Source organism: Nyctereutes procyonoides, unplaced genomic scaffold (genome assembly GCF_905146905.1).
Source record: "Nyctereutes procyonoides isolate TBG_1078 unplaced genomic scaffold, NYPRO_anot_genome, whole genome shotgun sequence".
Taxonomy (NCBI): domain Eukaryota; kingdom Metazoa; phylum Chordata; class Mammalia; order Carnivora; family Canidae; genus Nyctereutes; species Nyctereutes procyonoides.
Window position 1 is genome coordinate 13,750,359 of NW_026575146.1, and position 14,170 is coordinate 13,764,528.

General features: G+C 50.4%; 1 protein-coding gene across 2 annotated transcripts in view; it reads left to right on the forward strand.

Annotated features, from left to right (window-relative positions):
- Positions 1-14,170, forward strand: part of SYNJ2 (synaptojanin 2) — a 101,624-nt gene that overhangs the window by 18,109 nt on the left and 69,345 nt on the right. For both annotated transcript variants that reach the window (XM_055310804.1, XM_055310805.1), the window contains exon 2: positions 6,323-6,409. In XM_055310804.1, coding sequence (XP_055166779.1) covers positions 6,323-6,409 — 87 coding nt within the window. The remainder of the gene's footprint in view (positions 1-6,322; positions 6,410-14,170) is intronic.

The window sequence follows — 14,170 nt, forward strand, 5'->3', positions numbered from 1 at the left end:
GACATTGGATTTTACTGTCCCAGAGCATTTCCACAGCATGTGCGTGTGGGTGCACATGCACATGTGTATATACACATGCATGTATACATACATACATACACACATATACATATATACACACAAACACGCATACACAGATGCACATATACACATACATACCACGCATGCATGTGCACACATACATGCATGCACACATATATAGATATATACATGCGTGCATGTATACACACATGCACAGATATATACACAAATGCAATGCACATGTGCAGATATATGCAGAGATATACACACGTGCACACATACAGACATATATACACACGCACACACATACACATATGTACACATGTATAGACATGTATGCACATGCATACATGCACACACATAATATACACATATGCACATATACACGGACACATACACACATGCACATGCATACACACATATATCCACATGTATGCTCATGTACACACACACACACAGGGTTCCTCAAAGAATTGTCTCTACACAGTCTCTGTTCCTCCCTCTCCATTCAGCTTCTTGTCTCTGAACTCCCCTGACACTGCTCCTTTCTGGCTACCAGTGCTGAACTGGAAGGACAGACACTCTGTCCTCATGTGATGGAATATAGAGCAGCATCTGAACTTGCTGACCACGCCTGCCTCCTTCAAACACTTTCTTCTCCGACCTCCAGGACACCACGCATTTCTGGTTTTCCTTACAGCTCTTTGGATATTTCATTCTCCTTAACTTTTGAACACACTGTTTCTGCCACTCTCTTCCCAGGTGATCCCTTCCATTCTCCAGATTTTGAGTACCTTCTGTTTGTGGGGGGGCCCCCGTTTGTGTCTTCAGCTCAGCTGGACTTCCTTGCAGGACTCCAGGCTGGCACAGCTCTGCCCTCGATGTCTGTACTGGGACACCTGGTTGCACAGCAGGCTCATCGGTCTGACCTGAGCTCTCAGTGTGGCCTCCAGGCTCCTCCATCCCAGTGACGGCTGCTCCAGCCTTCCCATTATCCAGGAGAAAAACTTGGCTTCATCCTTGGACCTTGTCTTTCTCTCATATCCCACATCAAATCTGTCCACAAATCCTTTTGATTTGAGCTTCAAAATATATGCAGATATCTGGCGATGTTAAGGAATTATGGCTAAGTTTTTCTCAGATGTGATAATGGTATCGTGGTTACATTTTTTAAAGGAGGCCTTATCTTTCAGAGATTCTTACAGAATTATTTATAGATGAAATGCTAGGAAGTTTGGGATTTACTCACAGTAATCTAGGGCAATGATTTTCACATGGAGGACTCATTAAAACAGATGTTTGTGTCTCATGGCCAGAGTTTCTGACTCTGTAGGGCTGTGGTGGGCCCGATCAGTTGTATTTCTAAGGCTGGTTGATGCGTATTGTCTGCAGTCCACATTATGAGACCCACTGATGGGAGGTATAGGAGAGTGGTGAGGGGTATGAGAGCTGATAGCTAGGGTGGTGGTGGGTACATGGTAGTGTGGGTGGGTCCACAGCATTGCTCCAGTACTCCATTTTTCTTTGGAAATATCCATAGTAAAAAATTGTGTATATGTATCTGTGTGTATGTGTGTGTCCAGACTTTGACTATTTCTCAACACCTCCATTGCTACCACCCTGGTCTAAGCTATTATCTTCTCTTGCCTGGATTGTTGCGGGGGTCTCCTTGCTTTCCCCCCTGCCCCCCCTAGGATCTGTTCTCAACAGAGCAGCCAGAGCAATCCTCCAAACCCTGCAACGGCTCCCTGTCACTCAGAGTGAAACCCCAGGTCTTTCTATGACCTACAAAGGTCTTTACAATGTGTCCTCCATGCTGTTTCCTCTGTCAGCCTCGAAGCTTCTTGTTGGTCCTTGGATAGTCAGGAATGCTTCTGCCTCAGGACCTTTACACATCTCCTGGGCCTGTAGTGGCCTCCCCACCATCATTCAGCCATCCTTGTCATTTCCTTCCTGCCTGCTTTCAAAAGTCGCCCCTGCAGCGAGGTCTTCTCAGATTATAGTATGTAAAATTTCACACACGTGCGTGCACACACACCTACACGCACAACCCACACACTTTACGCCTCCTTCCCTGCTCACTTTTTCTCCTTAGCTGCTATCACTGTCTGTATTGTGCTTATTGAGCTTGTCTGTTCCTCTTGGCAGGAAGCTTGCACCGAGTAGGCCCCACCACTCTGCCTTTGTGGATATGCCTTGGCCGTGCCACTCTTCCTGGCTCCCACTCCCTCCCGGGTTGGCCTCCACTGTCATCTCACATCCATTCATGACACACGTTCCTTCTTTGCCACTGCCAAATGCCTGCCTTGGCCAGCTCTGCTCTGCAGGGGTTTTTGTCTGTTTGGTTCGCTGCTGTATTTGTGTCTAGGACAGTGCCAGCCATGGCAAGCTCTCACGACGCTGTCTCTGGCTGCATGGCTGAGTCCCAGGGGCCAAGGGGTGAATGAAGAAGAGGTTGGAAAGTACACGAGGGGACGTTCCTTAAAGGCTGGAAATTTGTGGCCAGTGGGAGGGGAAGGAAAGGCACTCTAACATGGAGAAACCTACAGGAAATGCAACAAAAGTGTGAAAGACAAGAATAGTCTATTTTCGAAACATTAAGTAAGGGAGGACAGAAGTTGCAAATGGGCAGGCCAAATGCAGTCTGCAGAGGTGTGTGTTCAGCCCACACGATGCTTAAAATAAACTTGGATTGGTTGCCAACACTGAAAAATCAGGAGTGTCTTTCTCTCAAAAAACGAGAGGCTCGCTGGCACCGGGTTGGCATGGGACTGACCATCTGCACCCATTAGAGGGGGTATGTGTCCTCTGGTCCCCTGGGGCCCCCTCTAGCAGCTTCATTCATTCATTACCTGCCTGTTGCTATTGTAGACATTCCATCTGTGGCTCCCTTTTGAAGAGCAGAATGGATTTCTTCTTCCTTAAAACCTAACTGAGGGAATACAGTTGTTTGGGACTAGCAGGGATGTCGGGTGATTTTGGAACAGACTGCCTGAAAGGCCAGGCCACTGGGAGCTCTGGGGGTGGGGCAGAAAAGGCAGTGGGGTGGGGGGCTGCATTATGGGAGCAGAACGTTCCATTCCCCCTTATACACTGAGGGTCAGAGGGAGCATTGGAGAGAAGTGCATGGAAAAGAGAAAATCAGCTTCTAGGAGAGACAGCTTGCCAGCAAGTCTAGGCTTTAAAAAGACTGGCTCACCACATGAAAAAGTGACCAAGTGTTATGGGTTCACATGTGTCCCCGAGAAAAGATATGTCAAAGTCCTAATTTGCAGTATCTCCGAATTTGGAGATAGTCATTGCAGATGCAATTCAGTGACATGAGATGACATCATATGATGAATCCCAGATCCAATATGCCAAGTGTCCTTTTAAGAAGAGGACAAGACACAGGGACATGCACACAAAGGCCAGGAGAAGATGGGGATGCGAATTGGAGGAAGGCAGGAGGAGCACCGAGCTGAGAGCCAGAAGCAGGAGGAGGCCGGGCGGGCTCCTTCCCTAGAGCCTTCCGAGCGACGGGCCTTGCCCACACCTGCTTCAGCCCTCTGGCCCTCGGCCCTATGAGATGGTCACGTGTTGTTTGAGGCCAGTGAGGTGGAGGCTTACTGCGAGTTCCCAGGTGCAAAGTCCGGCAGAAAGGGGACCTGGTGGCCCTGAGGTGTGTTGGTTTGTCTGCTGAATAAGAGGTTAAGAGTCTTTGTTACTTGTATTGGCTAAACGTTCCTGGTGACAGGGGCTGTGATGCATGCACTTGTCACCTGCGATCCAGCAGGGCAAGCGGCCAGTTCTGTTGCCACAGCTTCTCCCCGTGGGCACATTCCCACCCCTGGAGTGTGAACTTGACCACAGCACTTCAGTGAGCAGTTTCCTGGATGTTTTATTTTATTTTCTCAGGATGATTTGCGGAGGTAAATGAATATATAAAGGCCTCCTTGTTGCTGGTTAACAAAATGAGAACCAGGTGATACTAAGGCTTCAGGATTCTGTGTGAAGGCTTTGTAAAGCTCTGAGGGCTGACATATATATTTTTTGTGTGTCAAAATTATTCTCTTGCTTTATCAATGTGTGTCTTGAGATGAGGGCCAGGATCCTGGCCCTGCCTACAGCACCTGTGTGCAGGAGACCCCAGTCTGGATGGCCTGTGGCCTGCAGGATTAGGATTTCACAGGATTTACCTGTCCTAGAGCAGCGAGCAGGCCCATTTCCAGAGGACTCTGTAGGCACAGGACGCAGTGTCTGACCCTCGGCAGTGAACTTGCCATCACCTCTGGGCAGAGGGTGGTGTTCATTGCGCAGCCAGGCGCAGATGCAGGGAATGGAGAAGCTACCTCGTCCCCCTCACCCATCATCAGTGTGGGAGCCGGAGGCCTATGGCCTCCGAGAAATGGGTTAGAGCCACCTGGGGGCCCCTTAGATATCAGCATCCTCATCCGTAATCCCTGTGACTGTTACCTTGTATGGCAAAGGGGACTTTGCAGATTTGATTTAGTGAAGGGGCTTGAGATGTGGAGATTGTCCTGGGTTACCTGGGTGGGCCCAGGGTACTCACAGGGGCTTTTAAAAGAGGGAGGGTGGGTGGGTGCCTGGGTGGCTCAGTTGTTTAAGCATCTGCTTGCAGCTCAGGTCATGATCCCAGGGTCCTTGGGATTGAGCCCCATGTTGGGCTCAGCGGGGAGCCTGCTCCTCCCTCTCGCTCTGCCCTGCCCCTGTCTGCTCTCTCTTGCTCTCTCTCTCAAATAAATAAAAATCTTTTTAAAAAAGAGAGAGGAAGGAAGCAGGAGAGAAAGAGAGAATGAGAAGGAAAGGTGGGAGCAGAGGCCAGAGTGAGGCTGTTGCCGGCTTTGAAGAGGATGGGCAGCAGCCAGGAGCCCAGGGATGCAGACGGGCTGGAGATGCTGGGGAGTGCCAGGAAACAGGTTCTTTCCTAGAGCTTCCAGAGGAATGCAATCCTGCCAACACGGATTTTAACCTAGTAAAACCCATTTCAGAGACTTCTGACCTGCACAGTTGTCAATGCACGGATGTGTGTTGTTTTGAGCCAGTGGGTCTGGTCATTTGTCACCACAGCAGCAGCAGCAGAAGACTGGTGACTCACGCTCCCTGCGGCTGCCCCTTCTCTGAACCTGGGTGAGGGAGTAGGTGGGACTGTCCCCCCAGTCCTGCTCATAATTAGCTTTAGGTTATGCCCCCTGGCCCCCCTAACAAATTCTAATCAATCCAAACAATTCCTCTGAGTATGGGGGAGGGAGCGGGGAATGTGACTTAGTAAACTGGTTGTTAACCTCTTCAGCGTCACTAACTCCTTTGTGATTCTGAGCAAAACAGCAGCTCTCAGCCCCATAATAAAAATACATCCAGAAATTTGCGCACAGTTGCAGAGGTCATACCGATTCCCCCAAACCCTCTCCCGTGGAGTGGCCGTGTCTGCTGGGCCTCCCTCTGTCACCCCAGGTTAAGAGCCCATCTATCACAGTAATTCAGAGGCAGAGTGACTGCTTACCTAGTAAGCCTCCCTAATGGTGTCTGCTGGCCCCTTATTTGAGATGATTTTGGATTGATATTTCATTCTCTGAATATAGAAACATTCATCAGAGGAAGGACCCAAGGGCCCTGCCACCCTCCATGCCAGATGGGTCTCTGGTGTCCTTGCAGGTCAAGGGCTCCCAGCTCCGAAGGATCTTTCCATCTGTCGGGTCTGCTATCTTCTTTTGCTTCCACCCAAGGCTGTGTCTTATCCTTGGCACTGGTGGCGAATGCTGAAGACCTCAGGGGCCCTGCTCCTGCAGCTTGCAGGGAGCCGCCTTGGGCCCAGGCCGGGGTACCAGCGGCACGTGGGTCTTCTGTGCAGCCTCTCCTGTGCGTCAGCAGGTCCCTGCAGGCAGGTGGGCACTTGCGGGCCGAGCCCCCACTGAACAATATTTAGGAAGGAAGGTCCACCCCATCGGGCAGCGATGACTCACTCCTGATTCTGAGCCTGTAGACGGGGCTGGGCCTGCGGCACCTGCACCTGGCTGGAACCCCAGCACCTCCCGGCAGCCTAGCTGGGGACTCTCCTCACTCTCCCCAGCCCCCAGGGAGCTGTGGGCGCTTCCAGAGAGCAAGCTTTTTGTGGGAAGGTCTAAATCTCTGCAGCCTGGTGATTCGCTGATCATAAAACCTCCACACACGTTACTCGAGGCCGAGCTTTTGTCTCTGCGTTTTCTTTTTCGAGTGGGTGGGAGCCAGATTGGAAGGCTGCGGTGAATGAACTCAACAGGAGCCCGGGGCTGATGTTGTCTGTGATGTGTTTCTCCCCCAGCTCCGGAAGAGAAGGAGGTCATTAAGGGCCAGTATGGGAAGCTCACGGATGCTTACGGCTGCTTGGGGGAGCTCAGGTTGAGATCTGGTGAGTACCCACCCGTTCCGGCAAACAGCAGCTGTCAGAACGTCTGATGCTAGACTTTCAGGGCGCCGGGCAGAGCTTCTCTTGTGTTCGTTTGGAAAGGCTGCCGGATTTAGGCATTTTATTTTAGCTGTTATGATCTTTTAAAATGTTCCTTTATTTGGCTGAGCCTGCTTCTCCATGCCAGGGAGGAGGTCAAGGTGAATGAACGCAGCCTGGTTCTCACCTGTCTGTGCTGGTGGAGGAGGAGAATGTGTGCAAAGGAAGCTCACCTTCATTATTTGCCCTCCAGGACCTGAGTTTTTCCAAAGTCAGGTCTGGGAGGGGCCACCCAGGGGGCTGTATGTTGTTTACAGGGGATCCGTGCTCTAGAAGGGGTGGATGCGAGAGGTCAGAAGCCCCCGGACTCACTGGGTGGCTTGGGAGAAGAGCCGGGACAGGGCACATTGGCAAGGAGAGAAGAGCCCCCGAGCACCTGTCGTCGGACACCGAGGATGGGGTGTGAGCGAGAGGAAGGGAAAGTGCATGCAGAAAAGGGGCCACATAGTCTGACTCACAGGCTGAGAACTCACAGGAACAAGCAGGTGTCCTTGCTCATATGGGACCCTCGGGCTGAGCTGTCGGCTGGGCTGCTATTGGGGGTCGCAGCCTTCTGGCGGGGCCCCTTGCCTTGTCCCCTCTGCGCCCCGGACCTCACTGGAGCCTTGGGGCACTTGTGGGCTGCACCACCATTCCCCTCCCTCCTGTCTCAGCCACCTCATGTGGGTTGGCCCCACCCAGTGTGTTCAGGGACACTGGGCGCCAGAGCACAGGTGACATCCCTCATCCGCCGTCCGGCTTCTCAAAGTGAGAACGGCTGTGAGCTGACCAGACTCAGCACACGGCTGTTCCCGGGCCGAGCGTGGTAGGGCTCCTCGTCTCCCACACCAGCCGTGTTCACAGACACGATTTGTTAAGCCAACAGAATACTGGTGTTCGGCACTACTTTTCTGGGTCTTCTCTTTCGTGGGATGGTGTCTCCTGATCTGTGGTGATTCCACGGATCGTTTCCAGCTAGTGTGTAGGAAAAGCACTCAGTACCCACATGACAAGATGCATCTGTTCATGTCTGTTTTATGCCCGGGGCTAGGTATACATTAACGTATTTAATCCTAAAGATAAGCCAATAGGATATTGTGTCTTGCCCACTGTTGATAGTAACGAAAACAGGCTCAGAGAATCAAAGTAATCGCCTCCGGTGAGAAGAGTAGCTAGGATTCAAACCCAGATCGAGCCGCCTCCATATGCTTGCTTTTTCCCTGAAAAACGTGCTGCCTGCCAGGGATTTGCTGTAGGACTTTCCCCACCGTGATTTTAATGAGGTTATGAAAAATTCCTGTGGCCCATGCTTCCAGACGATGATATGAGGATGCCAGCTAACCTTCCATACCGCCTCCTCTGTGCCAGACCCTGTTTTGATGTATTAACTCGGTTCTCCCAAAGTGAAAAGCAGGTGCCTGTTATTGTCCTGCTTTACCTTAAGTGCTATATTTGGTCTATTCTGTGATATATATATATACATATATATATATATATATATACATATATATATATAGTTTTTTTGTTTTTTGTTTTTGTTTTTGTTTTTGTTTTTACATTGTAGCATCTTGGCTGATAGGATGTGTCACAGTTGCTGACATCTTACAGTTATAACTGGCAGTGTTTTTCTCCGACATAAATCATTGATGCATTTTGCATGTGACCAGGGCCTGGATTTAGCACAGAGCCAGAACTCAGCCAAGGTCAGGGAGTTCTCAAATGGTGACCTGGGTTTTAAACTCGTGCCTTCTGGCACCTGGGGTTGTTTTCAACCACCAGGCTGTTCTGTCTTGAAAAGGGGCAGAAAAGTTTGAGCTTCCAAGGATAGGAAGAGCAGTACCTTTCTGTCATCCCAGAGGAAAATGTTTTCTTCCTGGACTATGATCTGAGATCAGCCATGGGGAGTTGCTCTTAACAGGGAAGGGCAGCAGCCCACCTGAGAAATATTGTCAGAGTGGGCCAGCGTGTCTGTGGGGTGTTTGGCCCAGGGTCAGGGCAAACTTCTGCAGAATCGTCCCAGGGCAGGATGTGGAGAGAGGTGACCACAGCTAGAGCTGCCCCAGGCAAGGCCCTGCTCTCTTCAATGCCACCCCCCTGCCCCTTCCCTAAGGAGTGAGTTTGCACACAGGGCCATGCTCCTAGCATTGAGGATCGTCAGGTCCCCAGCCACTGTGTCTCATGTCCTCTGAGTGCCCCCAGCCCTGCCTGCCAGAGTTGCTCTTCCAGGGTGGGCTGCCAAAGCTCTCCGAGGGGGGTAAGGATGACTTCTGAGTTTTGGAATGTCAGGATTATTTGGCCTGTCTTCAACGCATTCCTGAAAGGGCCTAGGGTATCTGAAGGATGGAAGGATTGGGCCTTATCATGGAGTTTCTCAAATCCCCTTCGGCTGCATGATGAAGTGCTTGGCTTTAACTTTATTTTCTTTTCCTGCTCCAAGTCCCTAACCCAGAACTATCATGTTTTCCTCTCCCCGGTGTAGGGCTGTTGGGCAGTGCAGAGTGAAATCCCAATTGGGGGTTGCCACCAAGATAGGCAGCCCGAGTTAGGGATGGGCATCCCCTTTGACTTTTTTTAGGCTGAAGATCTCTGTACAAAGAAAGAGACTGCCCCTCAGGCTTATAACATGGGGCAGGTTGTTCAATTTCAACCTACCTAAGTGAAGACAGCTTTTTTTTTTTTTAATGTTAGAAATTAAGAAATGTGAACAAAAATCGCATACAAGTTTTATCCCAGGTTCCTAGGTTTTCATGGAGACCATAAGTCCCTCCTTCCTCCTTGAAATGCCAGCAAGAAGGGGGTGGAGCCCCCACAATTAGCCGGGGAGTCTGTTTCCTGATGCATACAGGATACAAAGCACAGAAAGTGAGAGTGTAGCAGTAGAAAGAATGTATCCCAATGATTATAGGGATTTAACTCCCTTTTAACCTAAGCTCTCATGGCCTCCCTGCTTCAGAGCCTCAAGGGCGGAATACAGTGAGGTCTGTAATGGATTGTGTCTTCTGGAGTTATGTAGTGCACAGGCTGTAAAGCTGTACGGGACGGCCGTTCTAGATTCTAGTTCCAGCTTCATAATAGACTCCCCATCTGTACTTCGTAATTTCTCTAGGGCCGTATTCCCACCTGCAAAACCAGGAAAACTGCCTCATCTCTATATTACATAACTCTTAAGAGACTTGTAGGGGAGAATAAACATGGTCTGAACATGGGTACTAAGTGGGAAGGGGCTGGCCTGCAGAGGGGTCTCTCTGGGAGAAGTAGGTATGGGGTGGAAGTCAGGTTGCTGACTCCCGGTGAATGGTTCATCCGCACAGGCCGGTGGAGGGCTCCCTTCTGGGTGGGAAAATGAAATGAAAATGAAAAGTCTCTGGAGTGGGAAATTTGATAGTCTTCCGTCTTGAGATTCCGGGTATGCAGTGTTCTCTAGAGAGTCTTGAAATGATGTGGCCTTCATCATTCCTAGAATAATTTATTACCTAAATCCAGTAGTGTGCTGGTAAATATTTGACATCCAGCTCTCTGGGGGGAAAAAAGCCCTAATGTGTCATGTTTGCCAGCTTCTGTGGGGTAGCTGACCCACCCGGGGCGGATTCCAGGCTGAGAGCGGAGTTGGGGAAAGATGTGCACCACTGGCTCGCATGAGCGGGTGCTGGCTGCCAGCACACCGATGCTGACACCACTTTCATGTTCTAGAAAGGGAGGGTGAAAGAGATCCTTGAAGCTATGCCACGTGAATGCAGGGTGTTTAGAGTTCTGAGTTTGTTGGGGGGGGGAAGCCTTGAGGACCCTCCACTCTGTGAGTGGGAAAGCCTAGAGCTCCTAAGTCCTTTGTCTACAGCTTCAAAGTATGAGGGTGTCCTGTCCAAACAGGGTAGACACAGTGGTCTGTAGGTACCACAGGGCTGAGATTGGCACAGACCTGGCCAGGGAGCAAACTCCAAGGCTGAGCAAACAAAGAAATGCCAACGCAGGGAAAGAAAGAGGCTCAGCAGTGAGAACACACCCAGCATTGTCCCTGCACAAACGGCATTGTGTCTTCGCATGACTCATCGTGATTCCAGCCCCAGCCCTTCCCAGCCAGATGACAATGGTCACAGCTAGATAAGACATGGACCCCGTTACTGCAGGGTCAGGGGGTTTGGGGCAGCTGTGCCTTGGAGTTGGGTTTTGAAGGCAGCCCTCTGGAGGGAGAGAATTTCTAAATTGACTCAAGGTCTCTGAGGTTTTTGTGTATGGGGGGGAAATATAGAGAGGACAAAATTTACCATTTTAACCAGTTTAGAGTGGACAGTTTGGTGGCATTAAGGACATTCACATTGTTGTACACCCATCACCTCCATCTGTCTCTAGAACTTTTTTCATCTTCCCAAACTGGAACCCTGTCCCCACTAATCCATACACTTTGGCGTGGCTGACTTCCATTCCTCCGCCCCACTTGCTCAGACTGCAGGAGTTGTCTGGACCGTGAGCCTCCTGCCCTCTGGAGGGGTGTCTACGTCCCCATATATGTCAGCCCTTCTGGCTCTGGTGTGTCTTTTTGGCCTGTGACCCATTGCTTGCCCTCCCTGTCACCTCACCTGACTGCAGCCAGCAACCTCTGACCCAGGTGTGCTCTATCTTTGGCCAGAGCCCTGGAACCAGAGATCCTCTGGGCTGGAAGGGACATAGAAGCCATCAAGTGCTTCGTTCTCCAAGGCCCAGAGAGGGTAGGAGACTGGCCAGAGGCCCCAAAGCCTGGTGGAGGCATGCTGAGTCCAGAGCCTCACCTTCTGAAGCCAAAAAGCAAGTTTGAGTTTTGTCTTTCCCTTGCTATAAGATCCTTACTGATTTCACACCCCTGGACTCAGCCTCGACTAATGACTTCTGAGACTTTCCCCCTGCCCTGCCTCCCCCCAGGCCTGGCGTACTTCTTGGCTGGGAGAAAACTGACCCTAAAGTCTAGGTCCTGTGTGCACGGTGGGCACCCAAGGGGACATCTCACACACCTGTGGCAGGTGAGTCCCACCAGCCCCATTATCCTCTAGAGACACCTTTTCTGCTGGTATCGCAGGCCAACACCATACTGACAGGTAGGCCGGGGGCATGGACTCCTTACTACCACCACCAACACTAATAGCAATAGTCTGGTGCTTGGCTGGAACCAGGGCCCTTTCCTTAAATCTGTAGTATGTGGAGCACATCCGAGGGTTCTAGACAAGATTGGGTAGGTAGAGTTGTGCCAACACTGGGGTGACAGGGAGCCACACGCCAGCTGAGTGGGGCCAGGTCCCCCTCCTGGAGGGCCCGCTGCCTAGCACAGTTCCTCTGGGGCCAAGAGACTTCCATGGCACTCAGATGTGGTCAGTGCTAAGGCGGTTTCTAGGTCCTCCCCTCTTTGGCCTAAGAACATCCCTGTGCTGAGGGGCCTGCTTCTCATCCTCCTCTGTCCCTTCCCCAACCACCCATCTTCCGTCTTACCTTCTCCCCCCCAGAATTGCATCATGGTGTGTGGCTCTGGGAGGCAAATGCCTACAGATGCCAAACAAAGGTCCAGTTCCCACAATTGTTGGCGCTGCCAAGGAAGCAGGTCACTCAGTGACTGGGTGGTGACAGTCGATTTACCAGTCGGGTGCTAGCCAGTCATTTGCTTTCTACAAAACTGAGGGAGAATTTCAGTGGGCTGTCAGCTGACAGCATTAATAATAACTGTATGGATAGATTTTGTGATTCTTCTTTGAGATTTTATTTATTCCTGAGAAACACACAGAGAGAGGCAGAGACATAGAGGAAGAAGCAGGCTCCCTGAGGGGAGCTAGATGTGGGACTCCCTCCCGGGACCCCGGGATCACGCCCTGGGCCAAAGGCAGACGCTCAACCCCTGAGACACCCAAGCACCCCTGTGATTTTTTTTTTAAATCAGGTAACTCGGAAGGACTTTGAAGAGTGTATAGACAACATTTCTATATTGAAGCCCTTTCTTTGCCATCGATGTCTTCATGTGAACGTGGTTTCTTAGTGTTCCCATCTACAAAAATGAAAAACAGAACTTAAAGTGGTATAGAAGCTGGTTTCATTCTGTTAATAAATGATATTTATTATTTGATGAACCGGAGGTCCCATCCACCTTCCCAACAAATCTTTATTTTTTATGTTAAAACATGATTTAGCAAAGCATTTTGTTTACATCGTTCGACTGATTTTGTACTAAAAATCATTGCAGTGATAACTCAAGCCAAAGTCTTTTAAACACTTTGAGCACTAGGATCAAACTGCCACACAATGTGATCAATATGAGATGCAGAAGCATGAAATATGTGACATTAGGATGAAATCCTGGGTGGATGTGGGATGGAAATGCAAGGACAATCCCATCTGTTAGTGAAGAACTCGTTTGTGTGTTCCTTTACCAAACCAGAGCCTAGATTCCACTGGGTGATGGTAAAGAGGCCTACAACACTTTCATTTTTACACGTCAACATTTGGTATGTGCTGGAAAATATATTATTCACAACCATTTAAACTATTGAGAGAACCTGTGTCAGTTTCCAAAGGAGTGAGTGGTGCGTAAGCCACGCACACCCCTAGTGAGACAGTTAAGTCCACAAGATTGGAGACTGCCAGACCTTGGGGCCCGATGGAGTTGGGGAGTGGGACCCACGTGGGCATTGTGGGTCCAACAGAGACTAGCTGTACACTTGGGCAGACTATTCAGCTCCCCTGGGGGACATTCCCTTGTGTGTAAGATGGGAGCATCGTTAGGCACATTGGTGCTCCATCAGCAAGGATATGGGCCAGAGCACCAGCTCTGGAAGCAGACTTGGCCTGAGTAACTTGCCCAGGCGGTAGAGCCCAGAAGGGGCTTCAAATTCCAGTTCCCCTTCTGTGTCACCTTGGGTAGGCTTCTTAACCTCTCTGTGCCTCCATCTGCCTCTCTGTAAAATGGGGCTAAAAGTGGTCCTACCTCCATGGGGTTGCTGAGACGAAGTTCATAGAACAGTGCCTGGTGCCTGATAAGCACTGCCCTGAAAATCCACTGTCATTAATCTGCTGGGTTTCCATGTGCTCCGACAGTGGCTTTTTGTTGTTGTTGTTGTTGTTGTTTTTAATTCACCTGTGCCCTCTCCTGAGCCCCCTCATCCCAGGACACAGGAGCTTGAATTCTCATTTAGTGTAAGAGCCTTTTCATGCCTGCTGCAGCCACCTATCAGAACCTACCCCAGGCCACTGCCCTGCACAGGAAATGCCTACTGTCTTCAAAGCCACTGGGACTCTTGCCAGGCACTCAGTCCCCCCACGCAGAAGCTGTTGAGGAAGTGGTGCTAGAAATCCACTCCACAGCTTGGGTAGAGAGACATAGTTTTCCATGCCTCTCCTTGAACCCACTCTCTACAGAATCCATTCTTGGGCTCCCAGCCTGGACCACAGGGACTGTCCCCTGGCCATGCCTCTGACTCTTCTTTTTTTTGTTTTTGTTTTTTAAATTTTTTTTTTTTTATGATAGTCACAGAGAGAGAGAGAGAGAGTGAGAGAGGCAGAGACACAGGCAGAGGGAGAAGCAGGCTCCATGCAGGGGGCTTGATGTGGGACTCGATCCCGGGTCTCCAGGATCACGCCCTGGGCCAAAGGCAGGCGCCAAACCGCTGCGCCACCCAGGGATCCCCTTGTTTTTGTTTTTAATTAATATATTTATTCATGACAGACACAGGAGAG